The 27,105-nt window shown below is 37.3% G+C and overlaps 1 protein-coding gene across 2 annotated transcripts in view; it reads left to right on the top strand.

The window, feature by feature from the left end:
• EPYC (epiphycan) overlaps window positions 1-27,105 on the top strand; it is a 316,403-nt gene that overhangs the window by 272,922 nt on the left and 16,376 nt on the right. For both annotated transcript variants that reach the window (XM_044087857.1, XM_044087858.1), the window contains one exon: window positions 14,643-14,738. In XM_044087857.1, the coding sequence (XP_043943792.1) occupies window positions 14,643-14,738 (96 nt within the window). The remainder of the gene's footprint in view (window positions 1-14,642; window positions 14,739-27,105) is intronic.

The raw sequence follows: 27,105 nt of genomic DNA on the forward strand, positions 1-27,105 counted from the left end.
AATTAACCTGAACCTCTTCCCTGCCTACTAAGTGCAATCCATGCTTCTCCCACCGTATTTTAACTTCTGAGTAATTTTTCTTCAAGAAATTCTACATTTTGCAGCCAAGCAGTATCAGTGTTTTCTTTCCTTATTCACGCATTCATTTGCTCATTACCTGGTTAATGTATTTCAGAATCAATTGAAAGATGACGGTTACCCCAAATCCTACTGGGCACAAGGCAGTGGAACGAATCCTGGACAGTATCCCAGCATACCGTAGGGCACACACACACACACACACACACACACACACACACACACACACACACACACACACACACACACACACAAACACACTCACTAACACAGAAGAAATACCTATAGGCATTGTCGAGGAATAGCACCTCAGTTATAGCACATCTCTGGGATGTGGGAGAAAAACAGGGGCCCTAACAATCCTCTATGCATGATCCCCAAAGAAGGTAACCCATCTAAGAAGTGAACTAGAAAACCAAACACTATGAGGTAGTAATTTTATCTTCTACACTATAGTCCTGTCCACACTTTCCATAGCCATTCTGAAGTAATCAACTCCCTATAGAAGCTTTGGAAACTATTGACAAATAGTGAAATGCATTCAGTTCCCATTAAGGCAGCTTTTGTTTAATTCATATCATTCATTCTTTTGTTTAATTCATATCATTCATTCTTTTGTTTAATTCAGATCGTTCATTCTTTTCCAAGGGATGTCCAGTCTTGCCTTTACCATTCCTATGTCAGGCCAACTTCTTTTTACTGAAGAGTCACTCTGTTCTGTACTTTCACACAGTATTTTAAATTTAATGTTGGTTACTACCTCACTGGTCTCTTTTCTGTAGCCAAACCTCCACAACCCTTATTTTAGCATATTTTATTTTTATGATTAGGTCCTCTTATTACTTTGTTTTTGTTGTCTCTTTCTGTAAACGTAGGATAGGCATGTTTTTCACAGTCATCTCCAAATGGTCAACAACCCACATATTTACATCTTATGTCATAGCATTCTCTGACATGACAATTTATATTCTCCACAATGTCTACATGTATTCTGTACAACTTCTATATGTGATGTTTCGCCTTTACACTCATAGCTGTCCAGGATAACTTGCCCTATATCAATAACTCACATTATGCATTTGAACCAATTGTAATTTAAAAACAAACAATACAGTATCACCGTTCTACCTATTATATATATATATATATATATATATATATATATATATATATAAAACAACAGTCTTTTAAAGAGTGCTTGTCAGTATACATAGTAGTGTCATCACGCCTTTTATATCCATTAAGGCATTGTGTCCTTCATCATGAAGAATTTCATTTTTGTCTGTTAATATCAGATTTACTGCTAAGAAACATACCACACAAGTTCTCTCACTGGCTATGTGTTGAGGCTTTTTTAACTGTATAATTTGCATACTATCTCTCCTAATACAAAAAACAAAAAAATGGTTGAGCTGAGATTTTTAGCAGCCTTCCTTTCCATAGACAGCAGTACAGAATAACTCATTTGGACAAATATTCTTCTGCTTGCAATTCATATAGCTATGACATATTTACATTTAAAATTCTCTTCTCCTCTTTCCACACTGCTGTGTGTCAGTTTTCTGATTCAGTCTTTCACCTTTTAATTCCCAAACTTAATAAAGACCACACTAATCACTCAAATGATATACCTATTTATTTAATAAATGTTGATCTTAAGATTTATGCTTGAATTCTTGCAGATAGAATACAAGGACTGTTATCAATGCTAATTCACATCTCTCAAGTTGGATTTATCAAGGGCTGCTGTCATGCAAACCATATCATTACACTTATATTATATTTTAAAAGATTAACTAATCCTCTAGAACCAGCAATCGGTGGAGTAACAGACTTTGAAAAAGCTTTTGACTGTTTACAATGGCAGTTTATTTAGGAAATAATAACAGTTATGCAATACCTTCTAGGTATCCTTAGTGCTGTGCAAAGTTTATATTGATCTCCTAAATCTAACATCTTAACAAATGATAACCTCCCTGTGGAAATCTTATTAGAGTGAGGCAATAGGCAGGGCTGCCCCCATCACCCATTCTCCTTCTTGTTTGTGGTAGAGCTATTTAATCCAATCATTAATAAATCCCAACAATTCAAAGACTGGACTTTGGAAGGAATAAGAGCAAAAATTATAATGTTTGTTTACAATTGTTTAATACTAAATCAAAATCCTTGTACTGATCTACCAATATTATTGGATTTGTGGCAATCTTTTGGTTAATTACTCAGGACTTGGGTATAATTTAGGTAAATGTAGACTGATTCTCTTTAATTCCTTGTCTTTATAACCTTTGGACACAATGCTACTTCTTTCCTGTTTCCTGGTGACCCCTAACACCCAAGTACTTGGGTATTATCTTGCAAGCTAGTTATACTAAAATACTTGAATTTAATCTGCAACTTATCTGAGACATTTGCACTTGCAGCCAATGGACATATAACTAGAGTCAAAATGTTTGTGACTCCATTGCTATTCTTTATTTTATTTTATTTATTTATTTACTGACTGAAATTAGGGTCCCAAATGACAATATGTGGTTTAATAAAGTAATAAAGTTAATGCATAAATCTATTTGGAACACTAAAAGGCACATGGTACACTTTCTTTATTACTTACTCTAATCAAACTTGGGTCTCGAGTTTCTAGATCTTAAATATCATGCACTGGCTTTTACTTTACACCAGTTGTTTACCTTTCAAGTTAATAATCCCCTACCATGGGCAAAGACTGAAGCTAAAGTCTGTTCATTTGGCATTAAGCTGGTATTCTGTCAAAATTCGTTAAAAATATGAGCTACTATAGTATGTACTCATAATGCTTTAAAAACTTTATACTGTATTGCACATCCTATTGAGGTTTGAGGCATGGCAGTCCTCCTTCATGCTCTCCCCACTGGGTTATTGGTTTCACCAGATTAATACTATGAGATTGGAAATGCAAATGTATATTATGGTTACATGATCTTGTCTTTGTAGATAATGCTCAGAACAGATTTAGATATTTCTACACCGTAAAAAGTCTTTGGATTTGCCAGACACTGAAGTCTGGTGATATGTAAGCTTACCTCATGCAATTATAGCTTCTGATTATCAGTAACATATCCAATGTACTTTTTTTCCTCTCTGATTAAATGTAAAACCTAGTTTAAAGCTTCAAGATAGGCATCAATTGCTTAAAGCATCAATAATTTATAGATTTCTTCTCATTCACTATAGAGATAAGCTAATTATAGAATTATAAAACTTTTATGGGAAGTATAATCCTAATGTCTCATCAGATATTATAGGTGTGTGTTCAAAAATCTATTTACCAAGGTTAAGTGTTTTCCTTATTGTTACAATAAGTTGATACGCTATGCATTCAAAGGTTATTGGACACCTAAATCCAACATGCAACAAGGCTTTATTTATATAGTCTTATTTCTCTGAAGCCTGTGGTAGTTCAGATGCACCCCTTAATCATAAATTTTGGGATTGTACCCAGATAGCTAAACTATGGTATAATCTTTGGGAAGTGCTGTCTAGCAAAATGAGTTTGTATGTTCTGTGGAAGAGGGAATCCTTATTTCGTACTTCAGTGAGGTATTTAACTGACAAGCATGATGTGTCTTTTTGCCTAACTCATGTGGCTATTGCTCTCCGTTCTTACATTGCTTCCACATGAAAAATCCAGAACGACTATCTTGGAAGGACCTTTCTACATGGTTAAAAAGCACAAATATCCTGGAAAGACCATTCAACATGATTAAAAAGTAGGAAACAAATTGTTAGAATAAAAATGCAGTTAAATAGTAAGATTGCCTTTTCTAAAACAGTATGTTATAAGTGGGTATGTTTGTTAAAACGTTTATAATATAACCAATACCAAAGAGTTAAGTTCCTACACTGGAATAGTGTATACTAATGGACTTGTGATTTGATTTCATGATTATTGATAAAATATTAGAAATTCATATTCTTTTATTAGTGAAAAATGTTTTTTTATCAGAATTTGCACAAGGCGTCTTAATAGCATAGCTTTGTTGTTCATTGTTTGATAGTTGCTGGTTGGTTAATAAAGTTGCAAAAAACAAAAAAAATCATACACCTTCTGATCCTTCTGATCATTTGGTTATCTCTTTCCAGAATATTGCATTCTGATATCGTTGCCTTTATTTTTCTTTTCATGTGCTTCATCACTACGGTTCTCTTTAACCAGCTAAGTGTCAGACTCACATTCTTCCTCTCCAGCCTAGCCATTCATATTAGTCTGCAAGTTTGAAAATACTTCCGGATCCATTGTCATAGATTCTTTTGAGACTGAAACATTTCCTAAAGCCTTCATTATTTATCTGATAAACTTGCGGCAAGAAATATTTCTCCAGCACCTCCCTATAATGAGCGGGGTTGTCCAGTATTCTGGGTAAATTGCCCATGGACTATACAAATATCACCTCAAATGTTTACTGAAATACAGATCTGCGGAGGACTGACCTGGTAAAAAAAAGAAAAGAAATTAGCAAATCAGCTTGATAGAGTTTGAATGTAACATAGATTTTGTGGCTAGAGTGTACAGAGAAATGTTGCACTCTATTAACTAGTCCAAGACTTTAGAGAAAAGTTATAGCCATGTTTAAGTGGTTTCTAATTTCTGTAGCCCATTTGCAAACGGAGTCATACTCTTGTAAGACACAAAAATATGAACTTAATAATTGCCTATTAAAGTTATTTTAGTTACAGTGTGTACAAATTGCACTTCTTGTGGACTTTCAGCTAACAACCATTATAAAGGAAAACATATGTCATTGCTGAATGAGCTAACAGTCTCTGCTGACAGGCCCGGTGAAGAATCTGCTGTGAATTTTCGATTGACAAAATGAACAGGAAAAGTCTGCAATGATAAATGCGTGGTCCATTGCTGGTTTTGAAGCCAGTGGCCTTGTGACCAAAACTATGCATATAAATTTTGAGCTCCTACAAAATGTTGTGTAAGGATCTGTATTTTTGTAAGGATGCAGTAAAGATGTGAAATGTAACAAGATGAATAGAATAGGTATTTGTGTATTTTTTTCTGTGGGAGTTTAACACAGCTGTAAAAGCTAAGCTGTCATGAAGTCAGACACAGTTTGCACAGTAAACTCCCAACGGTTCAATATTCCACATATGTAAATCTCACTGGCTTAGGACTAATGCTCGATGACACGTTTCCACGAATTGGAAACGGCAGAGCACAGTTTCGCGAAAGTGCTTTTTCACTGAAAAAAGCACTTTCATGAAACTGTACTAAAAAAAAAAAAAAAAAAATGCACGAGGAAACATCTGTTGCTGATATCATGGCACAGTGGGGATAAAGGAATATTCTCTTTTCCCCAGTATAGTGCGATCTTGGAGTGAGAATATAAAAGTAGGGGGGCTTGCCCCCTGCGTAAACATGATTACTGTTTTTTTTTTTTTTTTTTTTTTTTTTTAATGTTGTTAGATGTTTTTTTTTTTTTACTTGAGTTTCGCGAAAGTGCTTTTTCTGTGAAAAAGCACTTTCGCAAAACTGTGTTCGGCCATTTCCAATTCATGGAAACGTGTCATCGAGCATTAGTCCTAGATCCAAATCTTATATGTATATATATATATATATATATATATATATATATATATATATATATATATATCTACACACACACACACACACACACACACACACACACACACACACACACACACACACACACACACACACACACACACCACACAGCAGATAAAAACCACAACAAAGAGAAGGCCAATGTTCAAATGTACCAAACAGTTTAATAAAAATTCCACAAAAAAAACACCACCACTCTTTCCTTCTCTCTTTTGTACCTGAAACTTTCATCCATTAATAAATGGAAAATCCTCGACCACACATTCACATACTGTGCACTTACCACTTTTTACATCTACTTCTCTTAGTGCTACTGGCATAACAAATCTGCCATGCACCAAGTGCATTTTGTAACAAAAAACAATAATATTTTGATAACTCTCGTCTTCTTCCTCATTCCTTTGTCTAACCCATGCTCTCATTTGTTTAGAATGTCTAAATTATTTTTCTTTGTTGTTCCCCAACATTCTGTTTTTAGTTTCATATACTAGATTTGAACTATAACCTCTCTCTATAAACATCCTAGCTGTCCTCTCCAACTCTTCTTCACATTAATTTCTATTGCTACATAATTTTGTAGCCTAAGAAATTTTCCTTTAGGGACATATTCATTTCTATGGGGAGGATGACAGCTATTACCATGGAGAATATAGTCAAAATTATCAAGCATTCTATGAATTCTCGTTTTAATGAAACTATTTTTTCTTTCCCTCTAATATCATATCTAAATAAATCACCTGAGGACCCATCTGAAGCCCATCAAAACTTATTTTAAACGTATTTTCATGTAAACTTTTTACAAAATTAACAACTTTTTCTTGCCCACCTTTACACACAAAAATTAAATTGTCTATACATCTAAAATATTTCAACACATGCTCCTTAAAAAAATTGTTCTGATATACATAAATCTTTTCAAAATAACCCATTAACAAATTTGCATACATACCCCCATTGCCGTATCTTTTTAACTGCTTAAATAAATCACCATAAATTCAAAAATATTATTCTGTAAACAAAAAAACATTAAATCTAAAATATAATGTGTACTGGGAATATCCCCTAAAAAATGTAATACTGCTTCTAGACCATGAGTATGTACAATACTAGTATATAGACTCACAACATCTAAAACTATAACATTGTTTTCATCCTGCCACCATACTTCTTCCAATTTTTAATAAGATCATATGAATTCTCAATATATGAAGGTAACTTTACAACATGGGGGCATTAAAAATTATGAAGAAAACATGAAATATTATGTGTAAAGTATATACACGCAGATACAATAGGGCATCTAGGTAGGTCAATCAAATTTTTATGACTTATAGTCAGACAAAAGAAATGTGCCATTTTACAATCTTTACTACTTAACACATTCTGTGCATCATGTAAAGAAAAATAATTCAGCCTTAAACCCTTATGCAATAAATCCTTATATTCCTCCATAGCTTTAACATACACTTATATATTAAATTTTTTATATACATTTTCATCACTCAAATGTTTATAACACATTTGTAGGTATTGGGAATAAATGGGAACAACCACCTTGCCTCCCTTGTCCGAAGGCTTGAATATGAAGTTCTTCCTACAGCTAAGGTTTAATAAACTTTTCCATTCTTCTTTTGTTAAATTGTAGACTACATTACATTTTTTCTTACAAAGAATATTAAATTCCTTTTCTATACCATATTTTAATGAGGTTGAAAAACACTGAATTGTATTATTCCTAAAAGGGGAATAAAACTGCTTTTGTATAGAACTTGCCTTGTGTTAAATCTGCTATAAGCATTAACATCTATATCAGAATCACAAAAATAAAAATTTGCTTCACTTTCATTAACTTCAAAGTTAAGATCAAAAGAACAATCCTGTACACTTAAATCATTCATATTAAAATGATGCATAAGATGTAATTTATGTACGAATCTAAATACTTCAATTTTTATTTTCTACAATCTAGATAATGAGGTGGGAACAAATTTCAAACATTTGTTTAAAACACTCAATTCACAGTTTTAAAACACATAACCAGATAAATTGACAACATATTGAGCTGTAGTATCAAAACATATATTACTTACAAGCCCCACACTTTCCCCACAGTCAGTTCCACTTGCCTCGCTTAAATGAACTATGACTTTCTCTGTAAGTTTCTGTTTCATGCCACGAATGTTTTTGGTTCCCTCTCTGCCCTTGTTGGTCATGAAAAGACTTATTTAAATAATTGCCATTCTGAGCTTGAGGCAAATGGGGAAACTCCTGATAATCTTCACTATCATAGTCTGTAGATGAAACTGTACTCTCCATTTCCCTTACATGACGATGTTGTGAACTTCCTGACCTCCTTGGACTCTCACTTTGCATTGCATATTACGTTGCTTGAAAACCAGTTGGAACCCTTGATTGCTTTCATAATCACCTACATCTCAGATTAGTTTACGTTTTTTTCTCTCAATGACCTCCTTTTCATATGGACAATTTTTCAAAGGTTCATAGGTACATAGGTAGGTACTAGGCTATTGGCCCTAGGGCCTATATAAGCCTAGCCAAAAAGGTACCCTGGCTTTCGCCACCCAGGAAAATTATGTTCCTGTGCCACTGTCGAGCAGAACTACAGAAGTGATCCCCGGGGTGAATTTCCTATTTCCCATCCAATCATCAAGATTTTTCTTGAAGGGTGCTAATGAGGAGCTTTGTTTGATATAGATAGCTAGTTTGTTCCAGAGTATGAGAAGTCTCTGGGACAGGAATCTATCCCTCCAGCATGTTCTGTTTATTGTGGTAACAAGGTTTATGTCCTTAGAACGTGTAGCTCGGAGGGATTGGGATTTATTTAAGTGGAGCATGTCCAACAGCTCTGGGTTTGACATAGTTTTGTATGTTAGGCAGAGATCACCTCTGAGTAAGCGATATGCAACGGAGTAAAGCTGGAGATTTTTGAGACGGTTTGCATAGAGCATCTGTATGAGGCTGGTAATCCTCTTTGTGAGGTATTTCTGTGGCCTTTCCAGTTGTTGTAGATGTCTTGTGAGGTACATACCAAAAGGGGCATTGTATTCTATAATGGGTCTAATGAGTGACGAGTAGAGGGGGAACAATGACCTCTTTTTTCCTGGATGAGAAACATTTTGTGATGAGGTGTGCCACTAAGAAGGATTTCCTGACTACTGTGGTGATATGATTATCAAAGGAGAGACTACTGTCCACCTGTGTCCCAAGGTCTCTTATCACACTTTCGGTGTTAAGTTTACTACCGCCTATGTGGTAGCTCATGGGTTCAGAGTTTTTACCAAAGGGGATGACAATGCACTTTTTGGCATTGAGCTTGAGGCCATGGCTTTGACACCAGGCATCTGTCTCAGTGAGGCCCTTTTGTAGGATGTCCACATCATTAGAAATTTCAATTATGGCTCCTAGTTTGCAGTCATCTGCAAACTTCATTAGCCAAAGACCTTCTGTATTAGCCTGTACTTCAAAGAAGTAGATACCAAACAGGAGAGGACCCAGGAATGAACCTTGTGGTACTCCACTTGTCACTGGTCTGAAGTCGGATTTGGAGTCTGCTACTTTCACAGTGTGGGTTCTGTCAGTGAGCCAATTGGCAACCCATCTTGTGACATAGGGATTTTACCTAGTTTAGTGAGTTTGTCTATAATTCTAGAGTGGGGGATGGTGTCAAAAGCCTTGGCGAGATCTAGATAGGCTGTGTGAACCACCTTACCCTCGTCTACGGCTTTGGTGACTGCTTCAACAAAGTCTATCAGGTTTAGGAGACATGATCTGCCTTTTACAAACCTGAACTGGGTGGGGTCCAGAGTTTGGAGATTACCATTGTCTTTGATTATAAGTTCCATGATGATATGTTCCATGGCCTTGCAGACCAGGCTCGTCAGGCTAATGGGGCTGTAGTTCTCAGGGTTCATGGTGGATCCCCCTTTGTGGAGTGGAATAAAAGTCGCTGTGCACCATTCAGTAGGCACAAAGCCTGAGGTGAGGCTATGATTGAACATGGTACTTAGGTGCGGTGCCAGTTTGTTCTGTAGTCCATGTAGAACGCAGCCTGAGATGTTGTCAGGTCCCATGAATGCTGTGTTCTTAGCTTTGGAGAGTGTGTTTTTTAACCATGCAGCCGTGATTACAGGAACTTTGCATTCTTCTGGTATAGAAATGGGGCCTTTAGGGGGTGAGAGGAGGGTAAAGTTAGCACTGAATCTATCTGCCAGGATGTTGGCAATATCAGTTGGTTCTGTATATTTAGTGCCATTGTGCTGTAACTCAGAGCAGATCTGAGTGCTGCCATTGAGATTCTTGATATAGCTATAGAATGCTTTGTGGTTGTCTTTAGAATCAGTGGCAATTTTGTTTTCATAACTAGCTTTGGAGGATTTTATGAGAGATCGCAGCTTCTTACTGAGGCTAACCAGGGAGTTCCTCCAATCATGGGATTTTACTCTTTTTTGCAACAGTTTCTTTCTTCTGTTGTAGAGTTTGTTTATGGCAGGAGACCACCAGATTGGCTTCATTTTTTTGGAGGATAGCATCCTGGTTCTGTTAGGGATAGCATGATCAATGCACTTGTGTAAGTGCTTATGAAGTGCAATTGTATAGGATTCAGCCGTCATACCAGTATTGTCCGTCTGCATGGCTGTCGTGAAGTTTGCCACTTCTGTCTTAAGAAGCGTGAAGTTAGCTTTGGAGAAATTTTTTACGGTAGTTTTCCTAATGAGGGGTGGGGGCAGGATGTAAATGTCTAGGGTGATTAGCTTGTGGTCAGATATGACCAACAAGGAATTGACCTTTAGTGTGGAACACCAGTCACCCATGATGGTAATGACCAGATCTAGGATATTGCTGCCCCTGGTGGGGGTGTGGATAAGTTGATCCAAGGTGTTGGAATTTACAAATTCCAGAAAACATTGAGCAAAAGAATTAGTACATGAGTAGTTTTCCCAGTTAATGGTGGGGTAGTTGAAATTGGCCATTATTAGGGTGTTGGGTTGTACCCTAATATTTTCCAGTGTATCAAGAAATGAGCAGAGGGAATCCCAGAGCATGGTGGGGGATCTGTAGCAAGCTACAATTTGGATTGCGGTATTGTCCAGAGTTAGTTGCACTTGGATAATTTTGGATGCATTATGCTGAGCAAATAGCCTTTATGAATTGTTCCAAATTATCAACGCTAGTCCGTTGAAGCACATCTTTACATAAACTCGTAGTCTCTTCCTTTAATTTATGTCTTTTAAATGTATCTTTTTCCACCAAAATTGATCCTTACTCAGAGCTGCAATTGTGAGCTGCAGGTACCCATCTAGCATGGAACTGTTTATCCTCATCCACCAAGAGGTCAAATGGTAATGAAGGACTCTTTATTGTTCTTAACCCCCTAGGTGTGATATTCATCTCTAAATTTCTCTGGAGACTCTGCAAGTTTAAAAAAGCAGATGTCTCCTTAAACATAAGTTTTTCAATTTTATCTAAAAGTACCTGAATATCTTGAGTAGGTGCAATTCTGGTCACCTTTCCAATTGTTGCAAAGGGATTACAGTCAGGTTTTCTCATCTCTTCTTCCCTTTTAGATAGACCATAATCCCTTCTATTTGAAAGCTCATTTTCACGACCATCAGAGGGGCCCATGACTCCTCCACTATCACCAGTCTGCACCAAAAATCTTTCAATCAACCTCTGAGATGACTCTACACCCATTTACCAAAACAAGTGGGGAAGAGGCACAAAAGAATCATTGGCCATAATATTTGTACACTACAAAGTCCAACAGCAGATAAAAACCACAACAAAGAAAAGGCCAATGTTCAAATGTACAAAACAGTTTTAATAAAAATTCCACAAAAAAACACCACCACTCTTTACTTCTCTCTTTTGTACCTGAAACTTTCTTCCATTAATAAACGGAAAAGCCTCTACCACACATTCACATACTGTGCACTTACCACAAGGAAACGTTCCTACAATTTTTACATCTACTTCTCTTAGTGCTACTGGCATAACAAATCTGCCATGCACCAAGACGTCTCTTAAATTCCTACCCCTTTTATATGAAATCTTTAGTTGTTTACCTATCAAAAAACTTAACCTTTCATCTCTCTCTAACATTTCCCAATAATATCTAACCATTTCTATCAATTGGTCAGAAAATAAAGTAAAGTTTGTAACAAAAACAAAAAAATTATTTTGATCAATCTCTTTTTTTTCCTCATTCCTTTGTCTAACCCACACTCTCGCTTCTTTAGAATGTCTGAAGTCTTTTTATTTGTTGTTCCCCAACATTCTATTTTTAGTTTCATATACTAGATTTGAACTTGCTTATAACTTCTCTCTATAACATCCTAGCTGTCCTATCCATCTCTTTTTTTGCATTCATTTCTATTGCTACACAATCTTTGTAGATTTAGAAATTCTCCTTTAGAAATAGATTCAATTGTATGGGGAGGATGACAGCTACTACCATGGAGAATATAGTCAAAATTATCAAACTTTCTATGAATTCTTGTTTTAATTAAACTATTTTTCTTTCCCTCTAATATCTTATCTAAATAAACCACCTGAAGACCCACCTGTAGCCCATCAAAATGTATTTTAAACCTATTTTCATGTAAACTGTAAAATTTCAGGTAAAACGTAAGAAAGACTTCTTGACATAATGTAGGAAGCAAAAAGGAATTCAACAGGACTGCACTAACATCAAGGTACATAGTGAAGTCCCACTCTGAGACACCCCTCTGTAGTCCTTCAAGTAAGATGGCCCTCCCCTTGGAAACTTGAATTACAGACATTGTTGGTCTTTGCTTTCCTCATAATTACTTACATTCCTTGCAATGTATAGCAGACTTTTGACAAGCCAGATAATAAGAACATATTTGCATAAGAAATGTGCTAATCAGGATCAATGAGTTCATATATGGAATTTGTGCTTGTTTGTCTTCAGCAACTGCTGAATGACTACAAAAATCAGAGGAAGTCAGATTATAATTCTCCTAAGTTCATAGTATTATTAGAAATAGATCAAATTAGCTGCTAGCATTTTTTCTTATTCCATCTCTTTGTCCAAATGTATTTAGATTACAATTATCTTCAGCTGGTAGTAGTAATAGTAATATATGTATCTAGTTGTTAGATAACGTTTTTCATATGCCATCTGACTGTTCAAAATCATTTATGTACGTATTTATTTATTTATTTATTTATTTACACTTCAAAATCTTCAAATAAAATACGTGAATAAAGCAATAAATGTTTATATTTTTGTGCAATATTGTATTTACTGGTATATTCAATTTCAACGAGAACTGTCTAATTTCCTTAAGTGAAAAAAAAACTTCTTTACACAGTTTAAAAATTACTGGATGGTTGTTTATTAATTTATATGATTAATTTCACAAAGTTAGAAGTATACCAATTGGCATCTACCTTAGAATAACTAGCCATAGCTAACATGGTATATAACAGGTATCGAACAGATAGATACATAAAACTTAATTTTAAGAGTTTGCAGTAATTTGTAACCTTGTTGTGCCAGACTGGTCTTGTGAATGACTGTATGTTACAGTAAACAAGGTAAGTGCTAAAGGTAATGAAACAATTATTAACCCATCACACAGACCATTGCATGTTGTCAATGAAATAGATTTAACAAAGGTACAGGTGCTGTGATAAGATAACTGAATACACAGCATGTTACCCTATGGCACTTTACCTTCATAAACTACACATAATGTATTAATTAAGAAAATCACTGGACATGATTTTACCACTAATACAATGAATAACTGAATATGATTATTAGCACTCTGTTACACATTCTAAAGAACCACACACGCACGCACACACACACGTGTGTGCGCACTGCCAAACACAGTTTTGTGCACACATAGATAGACAGATAGATAGATAGATAGACAGATATGGAAGTGCTTGTAATTAATGAAACTTCCTAATGTTTGCATAAAAACAGATGCTCGACAGGTCTGTGACACTGACAATGCATGTCTCAAAGGTGGAATAAATAATTTCATGGGTATGGGCGTGTGTTTTAAAATCTGCCTGCTCCTAGATTATTCCTTGGATCATGATCAACATTCTCTATATATGCATACATATATACAGCATGGGACTTTTTAAATTAGTTATAATATTCTCTAAAGTCTATATTGGTTTTAGCTTTATTTCTCCAAAAAACCTTCCTAGAAATATATTACTATGTTTCACAGCAACTGCCTTGCTAAATATGCATTTCCGGGATCTAACGTTAGATACAAACATATATATATATATATCTTTGTATGTATACACATATATTACAAATCTGCAAAACAAAATATTACTGACTTAAGGAACATTTATATACAGGAGCATGGACACCTGATTCCTTCTACTTAACTATTCTCACACCGAGGTCATGCTACCTCACAATAAGAACAAACTCCAACATGTAGAAGAATGTCTTACCTACAACTTCTTTGATGCCTACCAACCTTAGAAGCAGAAAATCAGAAGTAGGATGTAATCTGTAGCCTGACACAAGAGTGCGCTTGGGGACTATCGCCATGTTCAAGCATTTGAATGTCATCTACAAACTATCACCTGCAAAAGGTGAAGATTTATAAACTCTAAGTTTATATTTGTATTGTTTATCACTTGAGTTTGGTCAAAAGTATATTGATCATTTCACTACTTCAGTGGAATAATTTTAGCCAAACTTCATTTTGGCATGTTGATTTTAGGAATAGAACAAGGACCTTCCAGATCATGTTGGGATGGAGGTGTTGTTTTTTTCTTCCTTCAGAAGCAGGTTTTAGGTTTTGAGAAAAGACATGAGCATCACATTAAGATGTACCACATGTAATTATATTATTTAAAGAAAACTAGTTTAACATGGCATTGATTAAATCATACGTTCTGTTTTTAATTCTTGTATTCCTTTTAACAGGACATGTACAACCTCCAGTATCTCTTCTTATCTGAAAACAAACTGGACCATATCCCAATTCCACTGCCGGATAGTCTTCGTGCTTTACATCTTCAGGTAATCTGCTATATTTTGTTCAATCCATGTAATTACAGCTGTTGACTAAAACATAAATATCAAAATAGCTGCTCGTAATATTTTATTATTTATTACATATAACACCAAAAAGTAAGCTAGTCAGCATGGTGCTTAACGGTTAAGGTTTATGTCTCACAAAATCAAAGTTCAGCCCTGACCTCTGATCACTGCCTGTAAAGAGTTTTGTATGTTTTCACCATATCAGCATGAGTTTTCTCTGGTCTTCTGTGTTCTCCAACCCCCCCCCCCCCAACAAAAAGTAGTGCTACTTGATTGGATGCACAAATAAACATGTTATTTGTTTTGACACACCAAATTATGTAATACACACACACACACACACACACACACACACACACACACACACACACACACACACACACACACACACACACACACACACACACACATATATATATATATACATGGGCTCTACTTCACTTTTCCTAAAACTCATTTGGCTGACACCCATTTGACTGACACCCAATTGGCCTAAATTTCATTTGGCTGAAAACTCATTGGACTGAGTCCCATTTCACTGATAGCTTACAATGCTGAATTTCAACATGCTAAATCTTAAGACATAGACGAGCACACTTAGAACACCCATAACTAACCAGTTCCAGAACTTAAAAACTATTTACTTACCCTTTTAACAAAAACAGGACAATGAACAGCCAAACTAGGTGGGGGGTTATGCCCCCCACACCCCCACAATTATATATACTTTCTACAGGATTGCACTACAGTGGTGTAAGGACATATACCTTTAACTTGTCTTACAGTACTCTACACACTACCACTACTGCTGGGAATGCACAAAACATTCGCCAAATTACTTTAGATACTTCCCATAAAAATGTAAAGAGACAAACCCACATTTGAAAACACTACAACACTACTTTCTACATGACTATCGGAATTCTAACAGTCAGCACTGTAAGTTACAGTAATTCTTTTTATCACAAGCAAGTCACAGGTGAAGGAAAACCCACAACAAGTCTATGTCATAAATGTCGGTGAAACGGGAGTCAGTCAAATGAGTTGTCAGTCAAATGAAAGTTAAGTAACTGGATGTCGGTCAAGTGGGTGTCAGTCAAATGAGTTTTAGGTCGAGTGAAGTAGACCCATATATATATATATATATATATATATATATATATATATATATATATATATATATATATATATATGTATATATGTATATATATATATATATATATATATATACGCACACACAGATATATACATGGATCTGTACATCTATAAAATATATATGCATAAAAGCATACACACACACACAGATACACACACACACACACAAACATATATATATGTGTGTGCGTGTGTGTGTGTGTGTAGTGTGTATATATATATATATATATATATATATATATATATATAAATATATATATATATATATATATATATATATATATATATATATATATATATAAATGCATGTGTGCTTGTGTGTATGTATATATGTGTGGGTGTAAAATATGATGATCTTCATAAGTTGGTCTAAGCCAAAGATGATGCTTTGGCTATTTTAAGATTTATCAACAGCTAACTTATTTGAATTCATTGATCTTTTGGATAAAATACATACATACATACATACTTCAATAAATAAAACATTGTCCAGATAAGAAAAATTCTCCCTGTTTTAGATGAAACAGTCAAGGTTCCTGATTGACAAAAAGGTTACATGGTGGTAAACTACTTGTCTGGCTAATCACTTCATTACATTAACTACATTTTTTTTTTTTGGTCAGACCCTTGGTAAATCATTTCCAAAACATTAAATTATTACTGCATTAAACATTTGCAATACTATAACATCTGGTGTGTGCCCCCAACAAGACTTGTTCTTGCAGTCCTTACTGTATGCCATCTTCCTTTTCTTTTGTTGTATATTCCGTTGAATGAGACCGACTGGACTGCTCTGCAGATTTCTGCATGTTGTTGGTGACTGCACTTGTATATCTGTAGCAGACATTAATTTTCCTACACCATCTTCCTAGAACACTATGCATAGTCCATCATAGAGTCAAGCAAGCTGTGCTCTCTGCAACTTGTCACTGATTAGCTACCTATTGTGAGCTATTCAAAAAGTACATACCTCTGGAAGTGGCTTACAGCCTCTGATGGTGTCAGCCCAAAAGGTGTGTTCCCCAAGACCCTATTCCAGGGAAGGCAAATAGACACTACCTACTCATTCATCTGTCAGCCATCCCATTGCAAACTGAAACATTAATCACAATCATATCACCAGTATGAAAAAAGACTCACCTTACTTGTGTTTCAGTGTCTCTGCCTACTTCTGGAATCTTCTTTTATATTTGGAAGACAGCTGTGGCACTATCTATGCCATCTATGCCCAAAAGTGGGGAAAAGACTTCGTCCAGCTAAGTGCATTCCATATCCTCACTGACGTTACTAATTAAGCAATTCAAAAGGCCACAGCTAAGGCCACCATAACAACCAAACTCCTTTTACATCTCCAATGACACTCATACCCACAATCTTCCAACCTGACATACTTTTACAGCTTAACTTCTATGACTGTACCTCCTTATAGAAACCAAACTCCTCTCTTCAAACTACCTGCTAAACATTAACTGGTATCACTGCCTCTGCCCCACTTACATTTTACTTCATAATAAATTTTCAGTTCACTATGTTTGCTGTGCAATTACTAGCAATCCTAACCTTATGCATAGTAGTACAGATAATATCATACCAAAGGAACATACTCTTTTACTACAACTTCACCCTAGACACAAAAACACAGCTAAACTACTTAACATTTACCTCCCCAAAACCACACCTTTAAAACTATGTGGCCACATACATCCAAACTCAGGTCCTGTCAAGTATATGTCCACACCATATCCAACCCCACCTCATACTCCTACTCTGCTGCAGCCACAACAACAGCTCTGCCACTCTCCCCAATTATTTCACACTAACCTTAGAAGTATCTAGAATAAACTTCCTCAGGTACACATCTGGATAACCTTACATTCCACTAAAACCAGACAATGTCCTGAAAGAAAAGATATAGAGACCCTGACACCAGGATATGACATTATCACACAAGAAAGGTTCATAGGTTCATAGGTTCATACTAGGCTATCTGCCCTAGGGCATTTATAAGCCTAGCCAGAATGTGTTTGGCTTTCGCCACCCATTTTAAATTAATTTTGCTATGCCCTTTTTTGAGGTTAGTATATTGTGCCTCTGTCTAACAGAGACACAGAAATGATACCCGGGGTAAACCTATGATCTCCCATCCACTCATCAAGATTCCTCTTGAAGAGAGTCAATGAGGGACTCTGCCTAATCTGGACTGGGATTTTATTCCAGAGTGAAGGGAGCCTCTGGGTTATGAATCTGTCCCTCCAGCATGTCCTATTTATTTCAGTGCTGAGGTTCAAGTCTCTTGAGCGTGTAGCGCGATAGGATTTGAATTTTCTGAGGTGCAGCATGTCCATTAATTCCGGGTTGGACATGGCTTTATACATCAGGCACAGATCGCCTCTAAACAGGCGGTATGCCACTGAGTAGAGCTGGTGTTTCTTTAACCAGGCAGCATATGGCATCTGTTTGAGCCCTTTGATCCTCTTGGTGAGGTACTTTTGGGGTCTTTCCAGTCGCTGCAGGTGTCTGGTAAGGTACATCCCAAAAGGGGCATTGTACTCAATTATGGGCCTGATGAGGGATGAGTAAAGAGGCACGATGACCTCCCCTGATCTAGATGTGAATCCCTTCATGATTAGGTGGGCTATATAAAATGTTTTTCTAACCACTTTGGCCACGTGGTTGTCAAATGAGAGATTGCTATCAACTTGGGTCCCCAGGTTCCTAATTACTTCTTCTGTACTTAATGGATTACCACCTATGTGGTAATTTGTGGGCACTTTGTTTTTGCCAAAGGGGATGACTATACACTTTTTGGCATCTAGCTTGAAGCCATGTCTCTGGCACCAGTTGTCTGTTTCTATGAGGCCCTTTTGGAGGATGCTTGTGTCGGCTGGAGAGTCGATTATGCCGCCCAGTTTGCAGTCATCTGTGAACTTGGTCAGCCACAGTCCTTCCGTGTTGGCCTGTACCTCCGAGAAATATATACTGAACAAGAGAGGTCCCAGGACTGAGCCTTGTGGGACGCCACTTGTAACTGGTTTGGAGTCTGACATGGCTTCAGCAATTCTAACCATGTGGGTTCTGTCCTTGAGCCAGTTTGCAACCCATCTAGTGACACAGGGGTTTATATTTAAGCTGGTGAGATTATCTATAATGCCCGAGTGGGGTATTGTATCGAAGGCTTTTGCGAGGTCCAGGTAGGCTGTGTTGACCACCTTCCCCTCGTCAATGGCCTTGGTGACTGTTTCAAAGAAATCAACCAGGTTTAAGAGGCAGGATCTGCCCTTAACAAAGCCGAACTCAGTAGGATCCAGTGTCTGTAGGTCCCCAATATCTTTATTTATGAGGTCCATGATGATCCTTTCCATAGCTTTGCAGCCCAAGCTAGTCAGGCTTATGGGGCGATAGTTTCCAGGATCCGTTGAGGCACCACCTTTGTGGAGAGGGACCACAGTTGCTGTACGCCACTCTTTGGGTACATATCCTGTAGTAAGGCTGAGATTGAACAGTAGTTTTATGTTTGGGTTTAGCTCTTCTTGGAGTTCATGTAGGATGCAGCCCGGACACCGTCTGGTCCCATTGATGCTGTGTTTTTTGCTTTGGAGAGGGCGGCTCTTACCTGAGCATCTGAGATGTCAGGGGCAGCACTCTGCTGGGATAGATATTTGCCCTTTTGGTGGGGAGGGGGGGGAGAAGTTTGCGCTGAACCTGTCAGCTAGGATGTTGGCAATATCTGTGGGTTCGGTGTATTTTTTGTCATTTTGGACTAATTCTGAGCATATCTGGGAATTACCACCCAGGTTCCTAACATAACTAAAGAAAGCCTTATGATTATCCTTAGTGTCCTGTGCAATTTTTCTCTCGAAGCTGGCCTTAGACGATTTTATGAGTGCCTGTAGTTTTTTGCTAATACTGATCAGAGATGCCTTCCCTTTTTGGAATTTTGCTCTATCATTTAGTAGCTTCCTCCTTCTATTGTATAGTTTGTTTATGGCTGGGGTCCACCAGACAGGACGTCTGCCTTTGGAGGATTGGGTCTTGGTTTTATTTGGGATCGCATGATCCATGCATTCCTGAAGGTGTTCATAGAATGCGTTTATAAAGGATTCTGTGGTCTGGGCCATATTTTCCACAGGCCCGGGGGCTTTGAAGGATTCCACCTCGGTTTTGAGGAGTGTGAAATTTGCTTTAAAGAAGTTTTTCACTGTGGTTTTCTGGGCAGGGGGTGATGTTGGGATGTGAATATCCAGTGAGATTAGTTTATGGTCTGATCTTACCAGAGAGGGATACACTTCTGGTCTGGAGCATAGAGTCCCCATGTTGGTGATGATCATGTCCAGTATGTTTTCCCCTCTTGTGGGAGTGGTGACAAGTTGTTCCATAGCATTTGAGTTTATAAATTCTAGGAACCTTCGGGCTAGGGTGCTGGAGCTAGAGTAATGCTGCCAATCTATGTTGTGTGTTTGGAGAGACCTTCATATTTTCCAGTGTTCTCAGGAAGGCCGAGTGGGGTTCCTGGGTTAGGGAGGGTGGTCTGTAGCAGGCTATAAACTGGAAGGCAGTTTTACCCACTGTTAGTTGCACATGGATAGTCTCTGATGCTTCGTGCTGTGCCACCAACCTGGAGGTGTGGGTATCTTTGATGAATATTGATACTCTTCCTCCTTTTGTGGGTCGGTCCAAGTTTTGGGGCCAAAAAGCATGGTATGAGGTATAACCTGGTAGTGCTGGGGTGCTCTCGGGAGCCTTGAACCAGGTTTCTTTTACTGCACAGATATCGATGTTCTCCATGCTAAGGAGAGTTTCGAGTGCGTGCATCTTGAGGTTTAGACTTCTGGCTTTGAGTAGCATTACTCTTAGTTTCTTATCCCTTGTGATACCTATGGAGGTGGGTTTGTCTTTTGAGCCTTGCCTAAAAAAGGCACTATGGGGGTAGCAAGAGCCTTTGCCAATATCCGAAAGCCCAGGGGTGACAGGTGCAAACCGTCCCTAGCAAAGCATCATGGCTTGTCGAGCATGTCATCCCAGGCTGACAGGTATTGGATCCCCTTTGAATGACACCAATACTTAAGCCAATTGTTGAAATTGATCATCTTGTCTTCATATTGTATCATCATTCTTGGTGAGGGTAAGATGCTACTCAAGGTCAGGATCATACCGGCCTGGGCCACATGCTCAGAGAGCTCCTCTATGTCTCTTTTCATGTAGTCCAGGGAGGTACGTCTCAGGTCATTCACACGAGCATGGACAATGACTGAGTCATATTTGTACTTGCCTTGGAGTGACCTGAGTGCTTGTGCTATGTGGCGGATCCTAGCGCCCGTCAGGCAGCTCACCATGACCTTCTCCTTGTTCAGCCTGGTGAGCGGGACGTCAGTGTGCCTGATGATAGAGTCACCTATTACAAGTGTATCAGGTGTGTTGTTTAGCCTTAAGGGCTGTGACTGTTTGGCACACTGGCTTTGTGAGCTATGTGTTGCACGTGTTTTGTTTTGGGGTAGCGGTTGCTTGGGTGTCTGCTTTGGAGGTCTCTGCTGCTTAGGCTGATTTTTATTTAGAGCCTCCGAGTATGTTTTTGTGTGTTTATGTGTTTGGTTTGCTGTCGTGGTAGGTCTATGTGAGACTGGAATTGTACTGAGTGTGGTTTCCTTCTCCTCCTGACTGGTTACGCCAGTACTGAGTTGAGAGAGCTTAACCGCCAGTTCGGCTATATGGATGCATCTCTCACATGTGTTGGAAATTGTTGGGAGGAGGAGAGGGTTGTCTGTGTACATGAGGCAGTTGTAACATTGCCTCAAGATTCCCAGATTCACCAGCTGGACTGGAGAGAAGATTGACAACTGACCTTTGGACATGTTAGAATAGTATTGGGAATTCCTTTATAATTGAAAAAAAAATGGCCAATGGGGAACAAGGTACTCAAGAGGACTTTGTGAGAGTGTAGTGCTTTTAATTTTTTAGTGCTGACTTATATAATTGCTTTAGTGAGCAAGTGCCTTTAGTGAGCAAGTGCCACGTAACTTAAATGCAATGTGCTACAGGTAACTTAAATGCAAGAACGACAAACAGTAACTTTCTTTTAAGTGAAACAAGGAAATGAGTACAGTAAGCAATGCAGATATCACTAGGGATCCACAGAAGCGCTGAAAAGCCGTTGCAGTTGCAGATATTGTCCCCTGGATCTCTTCAAACCTTCCATATGAAACCATAATACTAGGAGATCTGAACATAGGCTGGCAAACCAAAGACTGTGACAATCCAGCTAATAATATGCACCTCTTTAATTTATCCCAGCTCATCACAGAAAATACTAGTTACAATAAAAGCAATAACAGAGAATCCACCTTTGACTGGATTCTAACTGCTTATGCTAACAAGATCACTTCTTGTAGCACTCTATCAGATAGCTTATGTGATCAACTCCCAATCTTTAAAGTCAGACAGCACAACACCAGCCCAAAAAGCCATCAGTATAAATCGATCAAAGTACTCTCTACTTTTCATACTGAAACTTTTTATAAATACATTGAGACTATATAACTGTTACCAACAATACCCTCTTAAGCATCTTTAAGTCATTACCTCCATTTAGAACAAAAAGGATAAAGGCCAACCCTGCACCATAGTTATCAAAAAACACAGAACAACTTATAATACAGGGTGACAAACCTGGAAGTTTGGTTAACAAGAAAACAAACAAAAACATCACAAACCTGTAGGTCTATAAGCATCGTGTAACCAGACATAATCCAATATTAAAAACATAAGAAAAAATACTTTACTGAATAATAAAGTATGCACAAAAATAACCCAAATCTTTTTTGGTCTTCAAGCAACAAGATGCTAAACCCAGACCATGCCACTCAACCAACCCCAAATGCAACAAGTGGTATGATAGTATATTAGAGCATTTAGTATTTTTTATCCATATAGGTCTATCTGAAACCAAACATGTATGTTGGCCAAGCCTCACAATCCTACTCCAAACTAACTCCAAACTAACAACCATCACACTCTCTTTATTTTCCAGTCAGTACCTACCACCGTCATCCAAAAACTTCTTCTAAAATTCAGACCTGCAACCTTGCTCAAGAAGACCTACCAGAAGAATACCTTAAAATTGCAGTTGAAGCCATTGCTTACTCTATCTTAATTATAATCAATAATTCAATATCAGAAAGCAAGGTTCAACTACTGTGAAAAACATATATAATTCTGCTGCACAGAGATGGACCCTCAACAGGCTTGTTAAACTTTAAACAAATCACAATATTATCTCCCTTATTCAGAGTATTACAAAAATGCATAAACATAAAACTCCTGAAACAAATGAAAGATAACTAATTCATTTTTTTGCCCAAAGTCCTTTGTGCAAGATTTGGAGAGGAGTGGAAAGCAGTGAACTTGGAGTAACAAGCTTTTCATCAAAAAAGAAAGAAAAGCTTTTATTTCAAGTCTGATTAAAATAGCACTTATTATTATTATAACACTGTGTGGTGTGATACTTTTTGTACTCATCTTTTTTTCACCAAGTATTAGCCAAACAATTGTATGCTTGCATTTCTTAGTTTGGTTTAGGACCTCAGTTTTGTAGCTTAATTTGCAGTTGTGGGAATTGTGTTTATGTATTATACTGTACTACTATCTTCATAAGTAAAAATTACTTGTAAAAGCTAGCTGCTTGTATTTTAACCCCCGTCTCAGGCCTTAGTCTTGTAGTTTAATTTGCAGTTGAGGAAGAACTGGGAACTACTGCCTGGTTTGAGTCTTATCTAGTCATTTGTCATAGCATTTTTATAAAGTGTTACTAGCAACTTTTTGCTCAATCTGTTTCCTTAGACAGTGGTAGAATTGCAGTAGTGAGAGTATTGCATGCTCTACTCCAGGAATGGTGCTTCAGTTCTTTTATAGTTGTTTATATTTCACTTTTACTGCTACAGTCTTATATTCTGCTAATCATATATCTGCTTAAAGTTGTATTCTAGTGCCTTTCAGTTCTTCTTTTCTCTGTATTTGCCATAACCTCCACTGAAACATTAACCTAAAGTTTCTGAAATTCTAACGTGCCTGGGGTCATTGATCTGTAGCTCAGAGCCATAGGATAAGAGCTCCATTATTGGCTTTATTTGACTTTATTCATCTCTAGCAAGCCTGCTATATCCAGCACAGAGCTACCCCAGCAAGGGTCTTTTATACAAGACTTGGAAGGGGTGTAGAAAGCCCCGAAGTGTTAGTAACACGCTTTTCATCAAAAAGGAAAGGAAAAAAAGCTTTTATTTAATTTCTGGTTAAATATTTTAAGTTGCATTTATAGTGACCTGTGTGGTGATACTTTGTTGTACTTTTTGTGTTTTTACATGTTTTAGCCAAAAAGTGATACTTTTGCATTTGTTATTTTGTTGTAGGACCTTTGTCTTGTAGTTTCATTTGCAATTGTGGGAGGATTGTGTTTATACACTAGTTTCATTTGCAATTGTGGAAGGATTGTGTTTATACACTATACTGCATTTCTGTCTCTATAAGTAGAATTTATTGTAAAAGCTAGCTGTTTGCAATTTGAACTCTGCCTGTGGCCTTGTCTTTATGTTTCACTTAGTAAGAGAACTGTGAATTATTGCCAGGTATGAGCCTCATTTAGTCATTTATTACATCATTTTCCCACAAATAGTGCTAATAATAAATTTCTGCATAGTCTGGTGCACAAGTCAGTGGTAGAATTGTAGTAGTTAGAGTACTGTATATTTTGTTAAAGGATCGGTGCTTCAGTGCATTTACAGTTTATATTCCAGTTTTGCACCTAAAGTCTGACATTCTGCTTATCATTTACACACTTAAAGTTGCATTCTAATGCATTTCTGTTGTACTGATCTTTATATCCACCCCCCGGATACATTAACATAAAGTTTCTGAAATTCTAACCTACCTATGGTCATTGACCTGTAGCTCAGAGTCATAGCACTTGAGCTCCAGTATTGATTGTATATGACTGGATCCCTCACTGTCAAGCCAGCTATATTCAGCACAGAGCTTTGCCTACTCAGAGTGTTCTATGCAAGCTTTTTATCAAAATGGAAGGAAAAAAAAAGCTTTTATTTCAATTCTGATTAAATACCTTATGTTGCACTTATAGTGCCCTGTGTGGTAATATTTTTATAGACTGTTTTCCTTTTTTCCAAGTTTTAGGCAAAAAGGTTATCTGTTTACATTGTTTAGTATAGCAATAACCCACGCCTGGGTGTGGGTAATGCTGGATTTACCCACGGTTGGCGTGGTTTGGTCCCGAGGCGGCCCGAGGACCAAACAACCGTGGGTAATCCAGCATTACCCACACCAGGCGTGGTTATTATATCTAATGCCATTATTTAAGAAAAGAAATAATTACTTTTCTTAAATAATGGCATTGTATAATGCCTCTTTGCTGCCCTTCCGCACCTGTCTGGTGTTCGCGGCAGTTCTGATGTACTGCGCATGCCTCGCAGTACATCAGAGTTTGGGCAAAAGCACGGAGACGCAAGTTCTCCGTTGCTTTACTATCTCGCTATGTTAAATGGGTTTAACATGGCGAGACTTTAAAATAAGCAACGGACATCTCCGTTGCTTATTTTAAACTGTCTCGCTATGTTAAACTCATTTAACATAGCGACAAGTTTAAAGCAACGGAGATCGCAAGATCTCCGTTGCTTTACTATGTCGCTATGTTAAAGGAGTTTAACATAGCGAGACAGCTTTAAAAAGCGGACATCTCCGTTGCTTTTTAAATCTGTCGCTATGTTAAACTCTTTTAACATAGCGAGACAATGTTAACGGAAAAAGTCCGGGCGACCGGACCTTTTTCCGTTAGTATATTGAGGGATTTACCATGGGCACGCTGGTTGGTCTGGCCAATCAGCGTGCATGTTTTTAGGGTAGGCATTGTATAATCTGTTTTAAGACCTTAGTCTAGTAGTTTAATTTGTACTTGTGGGAAGATTGTGTTTGTACATTATACTGCACTTCTGTCTCCATAATTATAACTACTTGTAAAGCTAGTGGTTTATTTATTATTTATTTATTTGGCATTTGTTGACCAGTTAAGTCTGACTGGGTCAGGAACCCATTTTCAGCAGACGCCCAGGGAGAAAAGCTCCACAGACAAGTGCAGTTAACAATATATAAAACATTCGAGAGAGCATTGGTACAATGGTCATTTGATTTACATTTACATTAGAGAAGTACTAAGTAAATATTTATGACTTAAAAATAGAAAGTAAAACATTTTTTAACATTTTCATTTGAGAATTATAAAGTAAAAACGTTTGGCAGGTGTAGGTAACATGGTCATTTCATTTACATACAGGTGAATAGTTTGCAGTGTTAGAAGATAACTTGAATGGCATAAAAGCAGTTAGGTTTGAAAGTCTGAAATCATTGGCAGCTTTTAGGAAGCAAGTTACTTAGTATATCTAATTTTAATTGTTGGAAGGCTAGAGGTATTGCGCTAAATAGAGTTAGTCTAGCTGAGGTGGATGTTTGCAGTGTAGTTTAAGGTAGTTGGTAGGTAGATCTTTGTAGACTAAAGATAGAATAATGCAAAGATTAAGAGGAATGAATAAATGAGTGGGATTTGAAGTTAGTCAGGGAAAAGAAGGGGTAGTTTAAAGAGGGGAGGAGGGGAGTATAGAGGAGGAGGAAGGAAAGAAAAAAAAGGATTTATGGAATGGAAGGAGGGCTGGATGGGAGGTGGAGTGGAAACATAGTCATTGGGTTTATTTGAACCAAGTGCAGATGTTTGTTTCTAGGAGGTGTTTTTTTAGTGTGAGTTTGAAATGTTTGTGGTTTATATGTTGTCCTAATGTCTGAATGGTAAGTAATTCTGAGTTTTGCTACTGTGTAGGAATATAGACATTGCCCAGCTTTTTTCTTTGGCCTATGTAGAGTTACTAGTTGTTTGTCTTGAGATCGAAGAGTCCTGCTGGGTAAGTAGGATTGGAGAAGAGAGTTAAGTGATGGGCAAGTATGGAGTTGATATATTAATTTGTCTGCCATATAAAGTTGTTGGATGTGTAAGAGGTGCGGTAGTTGGAGCCAGTTAAGGGTTTGGAGAACTACGCAGTGGTGAGTATTGTGGGATGCATTTTTAGTAAATTTGGTGATCTTATTGTAACAGGATTCCAATTTGTTTTTTAGGGTAGTATGGATGTTTGTCAGAATGGGGGCA

This window comes from Protopterus annectens, chromosome 11.part0 (genome assembly GCF_019279795.1).
Source record: "Protopterus annectens isolate FY-2018-M chromosome 11.part0, PAN1.0, whole genome shotgun sequence".
In the NCBI taxonomy this organism is placed as follows: domain Eukaryota; kingdom Metazoa; phylum Chordata; order Ceratodontiformes; family Protopteridae; genus Protopterus; species Protopterus annectens.